Source organism: Aythya marila (assembly GCF_965140915.1).
Source record: "Aythya marila genome assembly, chromosome: 3".
Classification (NCBI taxonomy): Eukaryota; Metazoa; Chordata; class Aves; order Anseriformes; family Anatidae; genus Aythya; species Aythya marila.
The window spans coordinates 119,492,555-119,509,018 of NC_139044.1; the positions used below are offsets into that span (position 1 = coordinate 119,492,555).

General features: G+C 68.2%; 1 protein-coding gene across 1 annotated transcript; it reads left to right on the forward strand.

Annotated features, from left to right (window-relative positions):
- Positions 1–7,511: 7,511 nt before the first annotated feature.
- DPYSL5 (dihydropyrimidinase like 5) lies at positions 7,512–15,591 on the forward strand (the record flags this gene model as incomplete). Its single annotated transcript, XM_082755934.1, has 12 exons — positions 7,512–7,772; positions 9,061–9,219; positions 9,689–9,868; positions 9,964–10,032; positions 10,371–10,415; positions 11,176–11,251; positions 12,176–12,332; positions 12,923–13,064; positions 13,179–13,321; positions 13,401–13,608; positions 14,588–14,756; positions 15,461–15,591. 12 exons carry the CDS (start codon positions 7,512–7,514, stop codon positions 15,544–15,546), a joined length of 1,695 nt encoding a protein of 564 aa, XP_082612060.1. The 3' UTR covers positions 15,547–15,591.
- Positions 15,592–16,464: the final 873 nt, after the last annotated feature.

A 16,464-nucleotide genomic window follows, 5' to 3' on the forward strand; every position in this document is an offset into this window, starting at 1 on the left:
GGCTCAATGGGACCTGTTATACCGGGCTGCAGTGGAGTACACTGAGCCAAACTGGGCTTTTTTGGCTCTGTTATGATGAGTTTTACTGGGCTAAACTTGGATTATTGAGGCTGGGTTGGGCTGCACTGGTCTAAACTGGGCTGCAGTGGGCTCCATTGGACCTGTTATACTGGGCTGCAGTGGGCTGCACCAGGCTAAATTGGGCTTACCTGGCTCTGTTATAATGGACTAAACTGGGAAAAACAGGGCTAAATTGGACGAAATCGGGGTGCGCTGGGCTGCACTGGGTTAAATTGGGCTGCAGTGGGCTAATCTGGGCTAAAATTGGTTTAAATGGGCAGCACTGGGCTAAATGAGGATGTACTGGGCTCACTGGTCTAAACAGGGATCCACAGGACTGCACTGGGCTCAAGTGGGCTCACTGGGACCTGTTATACTGGGCTGAATTGGGCTGCACCAGGCTAAATTGGGATTTCTTCTCTCTGTTATAATGGGCTCTATTGGGCTAAACTGGGCTAAACCTGGATAATCGGGGCTGGGCTGGGCTGCACTGGGAAAAGAGGGCTGCAGTGGGCTCCACTGGGTAAAACAGGGCTGCCCTGGGCTAAACTACACTCCGTGGGACTCAACCAGGCTAAGCGGGTCTAAACTAGGCTAATCGGGGCTGTGCTGGGCTGTACTGGGCCAAACTGGGCTGCAGTGGGCTAAACTGGGCTCTACTGGGCAACACTGGGCTAAAATGGGCAACACTGGGCTAAATTGGTATTCAGTGGACTCTGGTGGGCTAAACTGGGCTCCACTGGGCTAAAGTGTGCTCACCTGGGCTCAACTGGACCTGTTTTACTGGGCTGCATTGGTCTGCACTGGGCTAATTTGGGCTTACTTGGCTCTGTTATAATGGGCTCTACTGGGCTGCACCAGGCTAAACTAGGCTAACTGGGGCTATGCTGGGCTGCACTGGGCCAAATAGGGCTGCAGTGGCCTCAGCTGGGCTCTACTGTGCTCAACTAGGCTAAAATGGGGCAACACTGGGCTAAACTGGGCTGCACTGAGCTCTGCTAGGCTAAAGCAGGCTCACCTGGGCTCAATGGGATCTTTTATACTGGGCTTCAGTGTGCTGCACTGGGCTAAACTGGACCAAACTAAGCTAACTGGGGTTGTGCTGGGCTGCACTGGGCCAAACTGGGCTTTTTTGGCTATGTTGTGATGGGTTTTACTGGGCTGAACTGCGCTAAACTTGGCTTATTGAGGCTGGGCTGGCTTCCACTATGCTAAATTGGGCTGCAGTGGGCTGCACTGGGCTCTACTGGCCTAAACTGGGCAACACTGGACTAAACAGGGCTGCAGTGGGCTCTGCTGGGCTCCACTGGGTTTTACTGGACTCACCAAGGCTCATCTGGGCTCAACTGTATCTCTTACACTGGGCTGCAGTGGGCTTCACTCGGTTAAATTGGGCTTCCTTGGCTCTGGTACAATGGGCACTACTGGGCTGCACTTGGCTAAACTAGGCTAATCGGGGCTGGGCTGGGCTGCACTGGGCTCTACTGGGGTAAGTTGGGTAGCACTGGGCCAAATCTGGGTGCAGTGGGCTAAACTGGGCTCCATTTGGGCTAAACTGGGCTCAGTTGGACCTGCTATACTGGGCTGCACTGGGCTGCACCGGGCTAAATTGGGCTTACCTGGCTCTGTTATAATGGGCTAAACTAGGCAAAACTGGGCTAAATTGGACCAAATCGGGGCTGTGCTAGGCTGCACTGGGTTAAATTGGGCTGCACTGGCTTAAATTGGGCTGAAGTGGGCTAAACCGGGCTAAAATTGGCTTAAATGGGCAGCACTGGGCTAAATGAGGATGCACTGGGCTCACTGGTCTAAACAGGGATCCACAGGGCTGCACTGGGCTCAAGTGGGCTCACTGGGACCTGTTCTACTGGGCTGAATTGGGCTGCACCAGGCTAAATTGGGATTTCTTCTCTGTTACAGTGGGCTCTATTGGGCTAAACTGGGCTAAACCTGGATAATTGGGGCTGGGCTGGGCTGCACTGGGAAAAGAGGGCTGCAGTGGGCTGCACTGGGTAAAACAGGGCTCCACTGGGCTCAGTGGGACCTGTTATACTGGGCTGCAGTGGGCTGCACGTGGCTAAACTGAGCTTACTTGGCTCTGTTATAAAGGACTTCACTTGGTTACACTGGAATAAGCAAGACTAATCAGGGCTGTACAGGGCCAAATTGGGCTGAGATGGGCTCTGCTGGGCTAAACTGGGCTCTGCTCAGCTGAAAATGGGCAGCACTGGGTTTTACTGGGCTAAACATAGCTCCACTGGGACGTACTGGGCTCAACTGGACCTGTTATACTGGGCTGCACCAGGCTATATTGGGTTTGCTTTGCTCTGTTATAATGGGCTCTACTGGGCTGCACTGGGCTGAACTGGGCCAAACTATGCTAATTGGGGTTGTGCTGGGCTGCACTGCGCTAAATTGGGCTGCAGTGGGCCAAACTGGGCTCCACTGGAATAAAATGGACAGCACTGGGCTAAATTGGGCTGCAGTAGGCTAAACTGGGACAAACTGAGCTCTGCTGGGCTGCATTGGGCTCAATTGGATGTGTTGTTCCGGGCTGCATTGGGCTACATTGGGCTTACTTGGCTCTGTTATAATGGGCTCTGCTGAGCTGCACTGGGTTAAACTGGGCTTCAGTAGATTAAACTGGGCAAAATTGAATACCACCAGGCAGCACTGGGCTAAATGCGGCTGCACTGGGCTCAATTGAACCTGTTATACTGGGCTGTAGTGGGCTGCACTGGGCTAAAGTGGGCTTACTTGGTTCTGTTATAATGGGCTCTACTGGACTAAACTAGGTTAATCAGGGCTGGGCTGGGCTGCACTGGGAAAAGAGGGCTGTAGTAGGCTATACGGAGCTAAACTGGGCTCTGTTAGGCTAAACTGGGCTGCACTGGGTGAAACAGGGCTCTACTGGGCTCAGCTGGATTTGTTATACTGGGCTGGCTGCAGCGGACTACACCAGGCCAAATTTGGCTTACTTGGCTCTGTTATTATGGGCTCTATTGGGCTATACTGGGCTAAACTAGTTTAATTGGCGCTGAGATGGGCTGCAGTGGACTAAACTGGACTCCACTGGGCTCAGTGGGACCTGTCATACTGGGCTAAATTGGGCTTAATTGGCTATGTTATAATAGGTTCTACTGGGCTGCACTGGGTTAAAAAAGGCAAAACGGGGCTAAACTAGGCTAATTGGGGCTGGGCTGCACTGGGCTAAGTTGGGCTGCAGTGGACTACAGTGGGCTAAACTGGACAAAACTGGGCTGCACTGGGCTAAACTGGGCTCAATGGGACCAGTTATACTGGGCTGTATTAGGCTGCACTGAGCTAAATTGGGCTTACTTTGTTCTGTTATTATGGGCTCTACTGGTCTAAACTGGGCTAAATTAGGCAAAATGGGGCTAAACTAGGCTAATCGGGGCTGTGCTGGACTGCACGGGGCCAAATTGGGCTGCAGTGGGCTAAGCTAGGCTAACCTGGCCTGAACTGGGTTAAACTGGGCTCTGCTGGGCTAAAATGTGCTGAACTGGGCTCCACTGGGGCAAAACTGGGCTGCATTGGCCCTGTTGTACTGGCTAACATGGGCTGCACTGGGCTAAACAGGGCTGTTCTGGGCTGTGCTTGTCTCAAATGGGCTTTACTGGGCCAAACTGGGCTTTGCTGGGCTAGACTGGGTTGTACTGGCCTCCACTTGGCTTTACTGGGCTCTAACGGATTGTGCTGGGCTCTTATAATGGGTTGTACTGGGTGCACGGGGCTGCACTGTTACACACTGGGGGGCGCTGGGCGTTACTGGGTGTTACTGGGAGGCGCTGGGTGTTACTGGGGGTCACTGGGAGGCGCCGAGGCCTGGCCGCGCTGCCCCCGCCTTTGTGCCGGGTCCCGTCACCACGGCAACCGCGGGCAGGTGGCGGCCGCTGGGCGGGGCCCGCGCCGCCGGCCCCGCCCCCTGCACCTGTCAGTCAGGCCGCGCGCAGCCTACCCTGCTGGCTGCTTGGCCCCGCCTCCCGCGGGGCAGACGGGCGGCGATTGGCCGAGGCCGTGCCCGGTGCCCGCCCCCCGCCGTGCAGGTTTGTGTGAGAGGCGATCGCGGACGGGGAGCGCACCGGGCGCAGCCGGGGCCGGAGCGGAGCGGAGCGGGAGGTACCGGGCGGCACCGGGCGGGGCGGGCCGGGCCGGGCCGGGATGCGACGTTCCGGTTCCTTTGGGGGCTCTCTTATCGCCGCCGTATCGCGACAGGGCGGTACTATCGCGACAGGTGCGCGTATCGCGACGGGGCGGCAGTGTCGCGACAGGTCTCTTTCCCGCGGCGCTCGGCGGGCAGAGAGGCCGCGCGCGGCGCCCCGCGTGGCGCCGCCGATCGCGACGGGGCCGCGATGTCGCGACAGCGCCCAGCGCCGGGCCGGCCGGGGGGGGGGGGGGGGGGGGGGGGGCTGGGGTTGAGAGTGGGGGCAGCGCGGCCTTCCCCCCCCCGGTCGGTGCCGTGTCGCGACAGGGCCCGGAGCGGCGGCAGGTGCCCGGCGGGGGCGGCCCCATTGTTCCGCGGGGCGCTCCCGGGGGGCCCCGCCCCGCCCCGCCCGGTGCCGCCTTTGTGCGGGGCTTTGTCTGCGGGAGCGGCCCCCGCGCCCCCCGGGTGTGGCCGAGCCCCGGGCCCCGCCGCCCGCCTTTGTCCGCCCCCCCACCCCCCCCCCGGGTCCCGGCCCCGGGCTTTGTGTGCGCCGGGAGCGGCCGCGGCCCCCGGGGCGCTGCTGATGCTGCGGAACCGAACGGCCGCACCGGGGGGCAGCACCGGGGGCTGGGGGGCGATGGGGGGCCCGGTGGTGCCCGGTGCCGCATCCCGGAGCCCCCCCGTAGGGGATGCGGCGGCCGAGCCCCGAGGGGCGAGGGGGGGGCTGGAGGCCGTGGCCGGGCTGTGCCCGCACCGCAGCCCCTCGCCCGCAGCCCCGGTGATGCCCGGTGCCCCCCACCCAGCCCTCGCCCTCCCACCTGCCCCTGACTCCCGGCACGCCCGGGGCTGCAGCCACCATCTCCCCCCACCCCATCCATGGGTCTGGGGTGGGGGCGCCCCCCGATCACCCACCCCAGCACCCACCCCAGCACCCCGCCGACCCCCTGATGGGTGAAGCCGTGCCAGAGCCCGCGCTGCTCGGGTCCATCCCGGTTTGTGCAGCACCACGCACGGCAGCCGGGGCGTGCCACGGGCTCGGGGCGCTGCCAGCACGCGGTGCACGTGGCCGAGGCCGTGCCACGCTCCCAGCCGGCCACCCCATCCCCGCTGCCGCTCTGCCCCAGGGGCTGTGCCGGCCACGGACAGGGCACGGCCGTGCGGGGACCCAGCAGGGAGCACGGTCACCCTAAAATGATGGGCTCGGGTCTGTGCCGCTGCCCCTCCTGCGCCCCACAAACCTAGGGGGCTCGGCACGGCCGGGATGCTGCAGGGAGGTGCGGTGGCTCGCAGCCTGCCTGCTCCAGATCCATCCATCACCACCTCTTTGATCGCCGGGGTGCAATGCAGCAGTCCCCACCCCGCCTGGTGGGCTGCTCAGCACCGCCCTGCCCGGCCCCAGTCCTCCCAGTGTGTCCCCCTACACTCACCAGTGGGTTCTCGGGCAGTGGGCACCGGTTCTCCCGTGGCCGCTCGCCCCAGCCGTTGGTCTCTGCCCAAAACCTCTCCCCAGGGGTGGTCTCGGGTGAGGCTCCTCTCCTGCGCCCCTCGTCCCTATTGCATCCAGACGCCCCTTTGAGCCCTGTTTGAGCGGGGTGCTCTGGGGCCATGGCTTTTAGGATTTGACACAGACAGCCGTGGTCAGCACCCCCAGCACCCCCAGCACCCCCAGCACGCTGCCTCCACCCTGTGCTGGGAGCATCCCACCCCCCGGGGCCGTGCAGCCCACCCCGGGGCTTGTGCCCCATCCTACGAGCACAGCTCCTGCCTGGCACGCTGTGGGGGTCCGCCACGCTCCACGGGGACATCCCTGGGTCTAGGGGCTGCTGGCAGCCCCTCGGGGCCGTGCTTTCCACGGCTCTGCTCCCTTCGGCCCCTTCGCTGCCTTGGCTGGGGAGGGGCCCTGGGGGCTGCAGTTGGCGCGTGCCAAGCCGGAGCAGCTGCATGGGCAAAGGCATTCCTGGCAGCACAGGGCACGGGGTGACACCCACCAAGCCCAGGGCAGGAGCAGGAGGGTGCCCGGTGCCCCCCAGCCCCCTGTCCCCTCCCCAGCCCCTCCCTGGGCAGCTGCGAAGGCACCGGGAATGCTCAGCTGCCGGCTCGCCCCCCCAGCCGCCGCGGCTCCCCGCCAGGTCCAGCGCCCTGGAAGCCATTTGCTGCTGGTGCAGCCTCTCGCCGGGCAGCTGGGAGCCGCTGGCATGTTTTCGGGGCAGCCTCCGATGGATTTGGAGCCCCCCGAGCCCCCAGCAGCAGCACCCTTTGTGGGGTGTCCCCTCCTCGCCGGCAGCGCCGCGGGGACCGCGTGTGGCCGTGCCCATCGGGGGAGCCCCGGGGGTGGCTGGGGGCTGGTGGTGGGGAGCCCTCGTTTTGGGGCTGGACTGGGGAGAAAGGAGGAAAAGCTGCATAAAGCACACCAGGAGTAACGCACGAGTGTGTCAGTGATGCAGGGCGGGGGGCAGCCCCCCCCTCGTGCCAGCCCCTGGTGGGGGCGGTGGAGGGGGCATCTGGCACGGGGGTGCCCCGGCCTTTTTCTGGCAGAGGGGGGGCAGCACCGCGCTGGGCACGGCCCCACACATGGGAACCGTGTCCCTGGGGTGGGGGTCCCTGGGGTGGGGGTCCTTGGGGAGAGCCGAAGCCCCTCTCCAATGCACGTGGGGCTGTGGTTATGGGGTGAGCACAGACTGGGTGCCAGTGTGGGGCTGCCCCAGCCCACGGGTGCAGGAGCCCCGCTGGCAGCTGGGGGGGGCCACAGGTCCCAGGGGGGTCCATGGGTCCCAGGGGGGGTCCTGGCCCATGCCCCCCCCCCCGTTGCCCAGACTCACCCAGATGGGTCGATGGCGTTTGACCTTCATCTACCACACGATTTATGGATTGTCTGGGGATGCTCATTGCTGGGGGGGGGCTGAAAGCTTTGTGGGCACCCGGGGGGGCTGGAGCAGACCCCCTGATGGAGGTCTGTGCTGGGGGGGTGAGAGCCCCTTGCCCCCGGGGGGAGGCTGGGGGCCCCCTTGGGGTTATGGGGTCACAGGTGGGGAGGTGCCGGGGTGCAGGTCCCCAGAGCGGGGGGGCTGTTGGGGCAGGCAGGCCCTGACTCAGCGCCCGGCAGCCCCCCCGCCCCGTGGATTTCCCGGGGATAATCCGGTGTTGACATGGCCCGGCACGGCGGGCGCGCAGCCGCGGGGCTGCCCGGACCCCCGGGGACAGGCAGCAGACAGCGGGGCTGAGCCCCCCCCCCCCGGGTATGGGGGGGGGCGGCACGGGGCTGACCCCCTGCCCTGCCCGCAGAGCCATGCTCGCCAACGCGGCCACCATGCGGATCCTCATCAAGGGGGGGAAGGTGGTGAACGACGACTGCACGCTGGAGGCGGACGTCTACATCGAGAACGGCATCATCCAGCAAGTGGGCCGCGAGCTCATGATCCCCGGCGGGGCCAAGGTCATCGACGCCACCGGCAAGCTCGTCATCCCCGGGGGCATCGACACCAGCACCCACTTCCACCAGACCTTCATGAACGCCACCTGCGTGGATGATTTCTACCACGGCACCAAGGTACCGCCTGGCACGGCGCTCCGCTCGCCCGCTGCCCCGGTTACGGTCACGGTGGGTGTGCTGCCGGCACGGGGAGGGCTCCCCGGTCCTTCTGGCTGTGCCTGGGGGGGCTCAGATCCCCCAGCTGGTGCAGGGCAGCAGTTCCTGGGTGCTGGATCAGCCTCGTGGCCAGGCAGACGGCATTTGGCTGCCGTGCCCGGCTGCGGTCACTGCCAGCTCCGGTCGTGCCACAGGTCTCAGCCGTGTCGTGGCAGCACCAGCCCCCAGCCCGGCTCTTCCCCAGCACGGCCAAGAGAAATCACGCTGACTTGTGATTCTTTTTATTCTGCAAATCATCAGGTTTTGGCTCTTTGGTTGCGCTGGCAGCCAGCCGTGCTGCCGCAGGGACGCTGCGTGGCTGGGCACGGCACTGCCCGCAGCCGGGCGCAGGCTTCTGCTGCCTGCCCCCAGCTGTGCCCAGCACCCAGAGGGGATGGCAGGGACCTGGTGCGGTGCTCCACGGGGCCGGGGCATCCCCGGGGACCTCAACACCCCCAGTGTAGCTCTTGGGGGGCCGTGGGGCTGGCGGTGCCGAGCACCGGGTGCCGCCGTCCATGCGCCCCGCACACAGCGGGCATTGTGCAGGGCTGGCGCCGGCCGTGCCTGGCTCTAGGGTGGGGGTGCTGGGTGGTGCTGAGCCACGGCACGGCGAGGGGACAGTGTGGTGACCGCAGGCACCCCGTGCCGTGCCTTCCCCACCCCGGCAGGCTGCCTGGCAGCACAGCGAGCACCCCCCCAGGGCCAATTGCCTAAAGGAGCTTTGGGGATTAGCCGGGCCGGGTGAGCCGGGGACACGGCCGGGTGCGACGGCGCCCACCCCGCTGCCCGTGCAGGCTGTGTGCTGGGGGGGGGCTCTCCCACGGCCCCCAAGCTGCCAGGTGAGGGTGGCCCCCCTGGATAGGGCCCTGTGGTGCTGCAGGGCTCAGCCTGCCCCATGCCGGGGCTGTGAGGGTTGCAATCCACAGACCCGTGGAGATTCCAGGCAGGGCCCCCAAAATCAACCCATGGGCACTGGGGGGGTGGCCGGCCGTGTCTGGTCTCCCTGTGCACCTTAAGCACAAGGTGGGGTGCCCCCCCCCCCCAGACAGGGCTTGGGGGGGGGATGGTGCCTGCAACAGAGCTGGCCCAGGAGCGCAGTGACCCCCCCGTTGTCCCCTGGGGGTGCAGCCACCATCCTGGCTGTTTGGGGACAGCGCGGGCACCCCCGGGGGCGCATCCTGCCCCCAGCGCGCCCCCACCTCACCCGCAGGCAGCCCTGGTGGGAGGGACGACGATGATCATCGGCCACGTGCTGCCCGACAAGGAGACCTCGCTGCTGGACGCCTACGAGAAGTGCCGCAGCCTGGCCGACCCCAAGGTCTGCTGCGACTACGCCCTGCACATGGGCATCACCTGGTGGGCGCCCAAGGTGAGCGTGGCACCGCGGCCCCCCCCCCCGGCACCACGGGAGGGCACCGGGGCCGCCCTGCCCGGGAACAGCTGCTGCGGCCGGGGCTAATTCCTGTGCGCTGATCCCATTAGCCGCTTGTTTGGGTGGGTTTGCCCACCCCGGGCTGCCTTTTGAGCTGCCTTGAGCCCGGGTCCCCGCCGGGATGAGCCCCTCGAGGAGGGGGGGGACCCCATGCAGCTGCCGCGGCGGGATCAGGCTGGGAACGAACCCCAGGGACTCCCGGCCCCGTTGCAGCAGTCGCTCCCCAGGGCATGGGCACAAATCCTGCCGGAGACATCCCCAAGGGTGAAGCGTGGGTCCCTGCCCCATGGCGCTGAACACCTCGCCCCGTGCCCACCCCACAGCGGGGGGAGCACAGCCCTAAAGCTCTCCGTGCACCCCGGGGCTGCGGCGCCGCCGTCCGCGCTGAGCCCCTGTCCCCATGCAGGTGAAGGCAGAGATGGAGACGCTGGTGCGGGAGAAGGGGGTGAACTCCTTCCAGATGTTCATGACCTACAAGGACCTGTACATGCTGCGGGACAGCGAGCTCTACCAGGTCTTCCGCGCCTGCCGCGACTTCGGGGCCATCGCCCGGGTGCACGCCGAGAACGGCGAGCTGGTGGCCGAGGTGAGCGCCGTGCGGGGAGGGGGCCACGTGCATGGGGCAGGCAGAGCCCTTGGTGGCCCCCAGCCGGACCCCACGCCCCCCGCACCTTTCCGCAGGGAGCCAAGGAGGCGCTGGAGCTGGGCATCACGGGGCCGGAGGGCATCGAGATCAGCCGGCCTGAAGAGGTGAGGCCGGCCAAGGCACCGCTGCGTGGTGGGGGCCCGGGGCACGGCTGTGCTCGGGCTGGGGCTCGGTTTTGGGGCGCCCCCAGCCAGCAGCCGTCCGTGCGGCCACCCCATGCACCCCACGAGTCTGTGCCACCCGCACGCCCCCCATCCACCCGCGTGCTCACCGCCCACGCGCCCCGTCCTCACCCCTGCGCCATGCGTGGGGTCCCCACGCCCTCCCCGTGCCCCCATCCGTGCGCCCGCCGCCCCGAGTGCCGCGCAGCCCCCCCCCTGCCCACCCCCCCTGGGTCCAGCTCCCCGTGCCGGGCGGTCGCTCACCGCCGCTCTCCCCGCAGCTGGAGGCCGAGGCCACGCACCGCGTCATCACCATCGCCAACAGGGTGAGTCGCCAAGAGCCACGCGTGGCCGGGACCCCCCCTATAGCGCGGGGACCCCGTGGCCCCGGTCTGGTGGCTGGGGCGTCCCCAGGGGGTGTCCCCAAGGGGTGTCCCCAAGGGGTGTCCCCAGGGGGTGTCCCCGGGGGATGTCCCCACATCCCCAGGGGGTGTCCCCGTGTCCCCAGGGAGTGTCCCCAGGGGGTGTCCCCAAGGGGTGTCCCCGGGGGGTGTCCCCGAGGGGTGTCCGCATGTCCCCAGGGGGTGTCCCCGCATCCCCAGGGGGTGTCCCTAGGGGGTGTCCCCAAGGGGTGTCCCCGGGCGGCGTCCCCATGTCCCCAGGGGTTGTCCCCATGTCCCCAGGGGATGTCCCCAAGGGGTGTCCCCAAGGGGTGTCCCCGGGGGGTGTCCCCACATCCCCAGGGGGTGTCCCCGTCCCCGTGGGGTGTCCCCAGGGGGTGTCCCCGCATCCCCAGGGGGTGTCCCCGCATCCCCAGGGTGTGTCCCTGTGTCCCCGTGGGGTGTCCCCGTGTCCCCAGGGGGTGTCCCCATGTCCCCAGGGGGTGTCCCTGTGTCCCCAGGGGGTGTCCCCGTGTCCCCAGGGGCTGTCCCCGGGGGGTGTCCCCATGTCCCCAGAGGGTGTCCCCAAGGGGTGTCCCCGTGGGGTGTCCCCGTGTCCCCAGAGGGTGTCCCCACGTCCCCAGGGGGTGTCCCCGTGTCCCCGGGGGGCGCAGGGCCCCCCATCAGCCGTGCCCGCTGTCCGCAGACCCACTGCCCCGTGTACCTGGTGAACGTCTCCAGCATGTCGGCCGGGGACGTCATCGCCAGCGCCAAGATGCAAGGTACGGCCGCGGGTGGGGCCGGGGGGCGGGGCCACAGGGCGAGGCTCCGCCCACCTGGGGGGTAACGCCCTGTTAGGCCCCGCCCACCCTGCGTGTGGCCCCGCCCCTATCGCGCACCGTGGGGCTGCAGTGGGAGCCCTGGCCCCGCCTCCTGGGTGTGGCCCCGCCCTTTGCGGTGGAAGGGCTCGGAGCTCCGCCCCCTGCATGAAGCTCCGCCCCCTGCGCCTGGCGCGCCTGGCCACGCCCCCTCTGTCTGGTGGCCCCGCCCACGGCGCTGCGGCACACGTGGGGGACGGGCACACGCGGGGACACGGACACACACATGGGGACATGTGGGGACATGGGGGGACACAGGGGGACACGGGCACACGTGGGGACATGCGGGGACACGGGGGACATGGGGAGATACGGGCACACACGTGGGGACACGCGGGGACACGCATGGGGGCACGTGGGGACACGGGCACCAGGGGGTCCCCGTGGGTGTGCACACAGAGCTGTGGGGCCAGGGGGGCACACGCACGGACACGGGTGTGCAAGGACACAGGGACCTGTGCACAGGGACACGTGTGGCTGGGGATGCACACACGGACACGGACACGGACACGTGGGCGCACTGCACAGGGAGGTGCAGGGCAGGGACACAGCAGAGCCCTGGGGACGCGGTCACACACGGGCAGGAGGTGCAGGGCCATGGGTACGGGCACTCAAGGACACGTGGGGTCGTGGGCACATGCGTGTGCACAGGCAGGCGTGCAAGCCCACAGGGCCACGGGGCCACACGGGGCACGGGGTGTGAGCACACGTGTGCACACAGGCACAGACGTGCGCTCCGGGGGCACAGGCAGGACTCACGCACAGCCCCCCCTTGCACACCCACCCCGTGCCCCCAGCCCCGTCCCACAGCCGTGCCTGTCCCCGCAGGGAAGGTGGTGTACGCGGAGACCACCACGGCGCACGCCACGCTCACCGGGCTGCACTACTACCACCAGGACTGGTTCCACGCCGCCGCCTACGTGACGGTGCCGCCCCTGCGCCTGGACACCAACACCTCCGCCTACCTCATGAGCCTGCTCGCCAAGTACGGCGGCCCCCGGCTGCTCCCCGCGCCCCCTCCCCGCGTGCCACGCTCTCCGGGCACCCCGCTGCCAAGGCCAAGTGCTCCCTAGGGCCACCCCCCCATCCTTTGGGCACCCCACTCTTTGGGTGGGTTCCCGGGAGCCTCGCTTCATGGGCATGGTGCTGTCTGGGTGCCTCGCTTCCCTCACGCCCTGCTCCCTCGGTGCCTCCCCCCTTGGGGACCCTGCTTTCCAAGCACCTGGGCTGCATGGGGTGCCCCATTCCTTGAGCACCCCTCTGCACAAAGTGCCCTGCTCCCTGAGCACCCTGCTGCATGGGTGCCCCTCTCCTTAAGCGCCCCGCTCCTTGGGCACCCTGCTCCTTAAGCACCCCATTGCTTGGGTGCCCAGCTCCGTAAGCACCCCACTGCATGCACACCCTGCTCCCCGAGCACCCCATTGCTTGGGTGCCCTCTTAAGCACCCCATTGCATGGGTGCCCAGCTCCCTAAGCACCCCACTGCACGCACGCCCTGCTCCCCGAGCACCCCGTTGCCAGTCTCCAGCCCCGCTGCAGGCTGGCTGCGCCCCAGCCCTGCCCCGTGCCCCCGCAGCGACACCCTGAACGTCGTGGCCTCCGACCACCGGCCCTTCAGCACCAAGCAGAAGGCCATGGGCAAGGAGGACTTCACCAAGATCCCGCACGGTGTCAGCGGGGTGCAGGACCGCATGAACATCATCTGGGAGCGGGGTGTGGTACGTGCACATAGGGCAGGGGCAGAGCTGCCCCATGGGGCAGGATGCAGCCTGGCATCCGCCACAGCGAGTGGGGGGCACGCATGGGAACCCCTCACCCCCTTCTGGTGGCAGGTTGGGGGCAAGATGGATGAGAACCGCTTCGTGGCCGTGACCAGCTCAAACGCTGCCAAGCTGCACAACCTGTACCCCCGCAAGGGCCGGATCATCCCCGGGGCCGACGCCGACGTCGTGGTGTGGGACCCCGAGGCCACCAAGTAGGTGCCCACCCCCGTGGGGACGACGGGGACGGGGCTGCACGAGGGCGGCCGCTCACCTCCCCGTCCCCTGCCCAAGGACCATCTCGGCCAGCACCCAGGTGCAGGGCGGGGAGATCAACCTGTACGAGAACATGCGGTGCCACGGGGTGCCCCTGGTCACCATCAGCCGCGGGCGCGTGGTCTACGAGAACGGCGTCTTCATGTGCGCCGAGGGCACCGGCAAGTTCTGCCCCCTCCGCTCCTTCCCGGACTCCGTCTACAAGAAGCTGGTGCAGCGGGAGAAGGTACGGGGACGGGGACGGGGACGGGGACGGGCGATGCGGGGCGGTGGCGGTGCCCGCGGGGTGGCTCTGTGCCCCCGGTGCCGCGGTCGGTGCTGTGCCGGTGGGAGCGCGGCGCGCTCGGGGTGACGGGCAGAGCGTGGCGGTGACATCCCACGGGTGGGAGCGGGACACGGGAACCTCCCCCAGCTCCTGCCCTTCTCCATCCTCTTCCCCCGCGGTGCCGGTGCAGAGGGTTTGGGGACGGCCACCCGCTGTACCCAGCAGTTGTGCCAGCGCGTGTGCAAGGCGCGTGCAAAGCTTCGGGGCCCTCTGTGCCTCTTGTCTCTGGCTCTTTGCCCTCCACCAAGCCCCGGGCACCCCCTCACCGCCCCGCTCTGCCCTCATGCTTGTCCTGGTGTGACCCCCAGGACTGGGACCAGCGGTGCTGGCACCCCCAGGCGCTTCTGAGGGTGTGCAGGGGGCTTGTGGTGCGAGGGAAGCCCCAGCGGGAGCCGTGCGGGGTCTTGGGGCTGCACGAGGGGCACGGGGCAGGGTCCTGCTGCTGTGCCTGCACGGGCTGCTCCCAGCCCCTGCCTGCGCCTCGCTGCTGGGGGGACGGGGCTGCGCCGAGGGGCTCACCCACCCCCCCCTCCCCAGCACCCCTCCCCGTCCCTGTGCACCGTCACGGGGCTCCGGGGCCTCGTGCACCCGGTGCAGGCTCCCCCTGCACCGCTCCTCCCTGGGCTGCGCCCACCGCAGCCCCCTCCCCGCATCGCTTTGCTCCGCAGACCACGGCCCCCCCGTGCTCCCAGCCCCAGCCCCACTCCCTCCCCACGTTCCCACACCAAGGGACACCCCTTGTGTCCAAACCATCCATTTGGGGGTCCTCCCAGCACCCAGCGCCAGCCCCCCCTGCGCCCCGTGGCCCCTCCAGGCGGGCACGGCCGCGTCCCGGCCCCCAGCTCACGGCTCTCTCTGCTTTTTGCTTCCCTTCCGGCAGAGTTTAAAGCTCAGGGCCGTGGATCGCACCCCGTACCTGGGGGACGTGGCCGTGGTTGTGCACGCAGGGAAAAAAGAGACGGGGACGCCCCTTGCAGATACGCCCACCCGGCCTGCCACGCGACACGGGGGCATGAGGGACCTGCACGAGTCCAGCTTCAGCCTGTCCGGTAAGAGCGGGGGGCATCCAGGCCCCCTGCCCCCCTGCCCACCCCCCACAGGGGCTCCCCGGCACCGCCGGGCACCCCCAGACCTCCCAGTACCTCCCCCAGCACCATCCCAGTGCCGCCACCGCCCTCCCGGTGCCTCCCCCGCCACCATCCCGGTGCGTCCCCTTCTCTGGTGCACGGGGCCCCCCCACGCACCCCATTTCCCCAGTACGCAGCTCCCAGGCAGAGTAGGACCCCAACCCCGACCCCCTCCCCGTCCCCACCACCTCTCCACGCGCCGTCTGTCCGCTGTCCATCCGTCCGTGGCTCCGTGGCGGTGACACGCGCGGTGCCGGCGTCGTCCCCATGGCCATGGGGAGCGGGCAGGAGGGGGGCAGCGTCTCCCCGCTCCCCGGGGTCACCTCCTGCTCCCCGTGCCACCCGTGCTCGGTGCTGGCCGTGCTCCTGGGGGGGCCGTGAGCGTCCCCCAGGCACGGTGGGGCTGTGATCGCTGCCCCCCAGCCCTGGCACTGCAGGAAGCAAGGGGGGGCTCGATGCCAGCTGGGGCGCAGCCTGGGACCCCCGGCACAGCGGGTGGGCGCAGGGCGCTGGGGCTGGGGGTGGCGCTGGGGGACCGGGGGTGGCACTTGGGGGGGCTGGGGTCACCATCGGGCCCTGCCGTGTGTCCGGCAGCCCTGACGCCCGTCCGTGTGTCCGTCCCGCAGGTTCGCAGATCGATGACCACGTTCCAAAGCGAGCTTCGGCCCGGATTCTCGCTCCCCCCGGAGGCCGGTCGAGCGGCATTTGGTAAAGCCGGGGACCTGGCCCCCAAATGAGGACGGGGGCGCCGGGCCCCGGGCCCCCCCCCCCCCCCCGCTCGGCACCGGCCGGGCCGCGGCCCCTCCGCTGGGGCTCCCCCCGTGCCCACCGCCCCGGCGGATTTGGGGGGGCCCTGCCCGGCGGGGGCCGTGCCGGGGGGCGCCCGCAGCGCCAGCCCCGCGCTGGGGGACCCCCGCTGCCGGGCTCCTGGAGCCGAGCCGGTGGGGGTCCAAGGGGGGGAGGGGGGAGGCCGAGCCCCCCGCCCGTGGGCCGGGGCCGGGGGCAGGAGGTGTGCCCGCCCCGTCCCCTTTTCTGTTTGCACGTTGGGTTTGGATCAGTGATTTTTTGACTTGTTTGTGCATCACGTGGAGATAACTCTGAAGTGGTTTGTGTCACTAGAGCTAGGGGAGACACGGGAGAAGCAGGGACCCTACCCCACACACACACCCCTCCGGCCCCCCGGGACCCCCCGCCCGACCCCAGCCGTCCCCCCCCACCCCACCCCACCCCACCCACGGTGCCCCCCGCCGACACACGCGCGTGCACAGCCGTGCAAACCCTGCCCCGCGCGCCCGGTGCCGGCGGGCCCCTCGCCCCCCTCGCCCCCCTCCGATCCCACTGCGTCCCCCCGGGGCCGCCGGTGCCCGCATCCCCGTCACGCCATGGTGCTACCGGGGGGGCCGCCGCCCCCCGCCGCCCCCTGCGCCCCCGTCCCCCCGGGGTAGTGTGAAATGTGAAATGTGGCTCGTGCACTTTGTCCCCCGTAGTTGGTCCTGTAGGCGTGCGGGGTCCGCCCCGCGCGGTGCCGCTCCGTTTGCTCATTAAAGCCCCTTCTCACCGCGCCCGGCCTCGCTGCCTGCTTGGGGTCGGGGCTGGGAGGGGGGCGCGTGGCTGTGGGACCCCCCCTGCA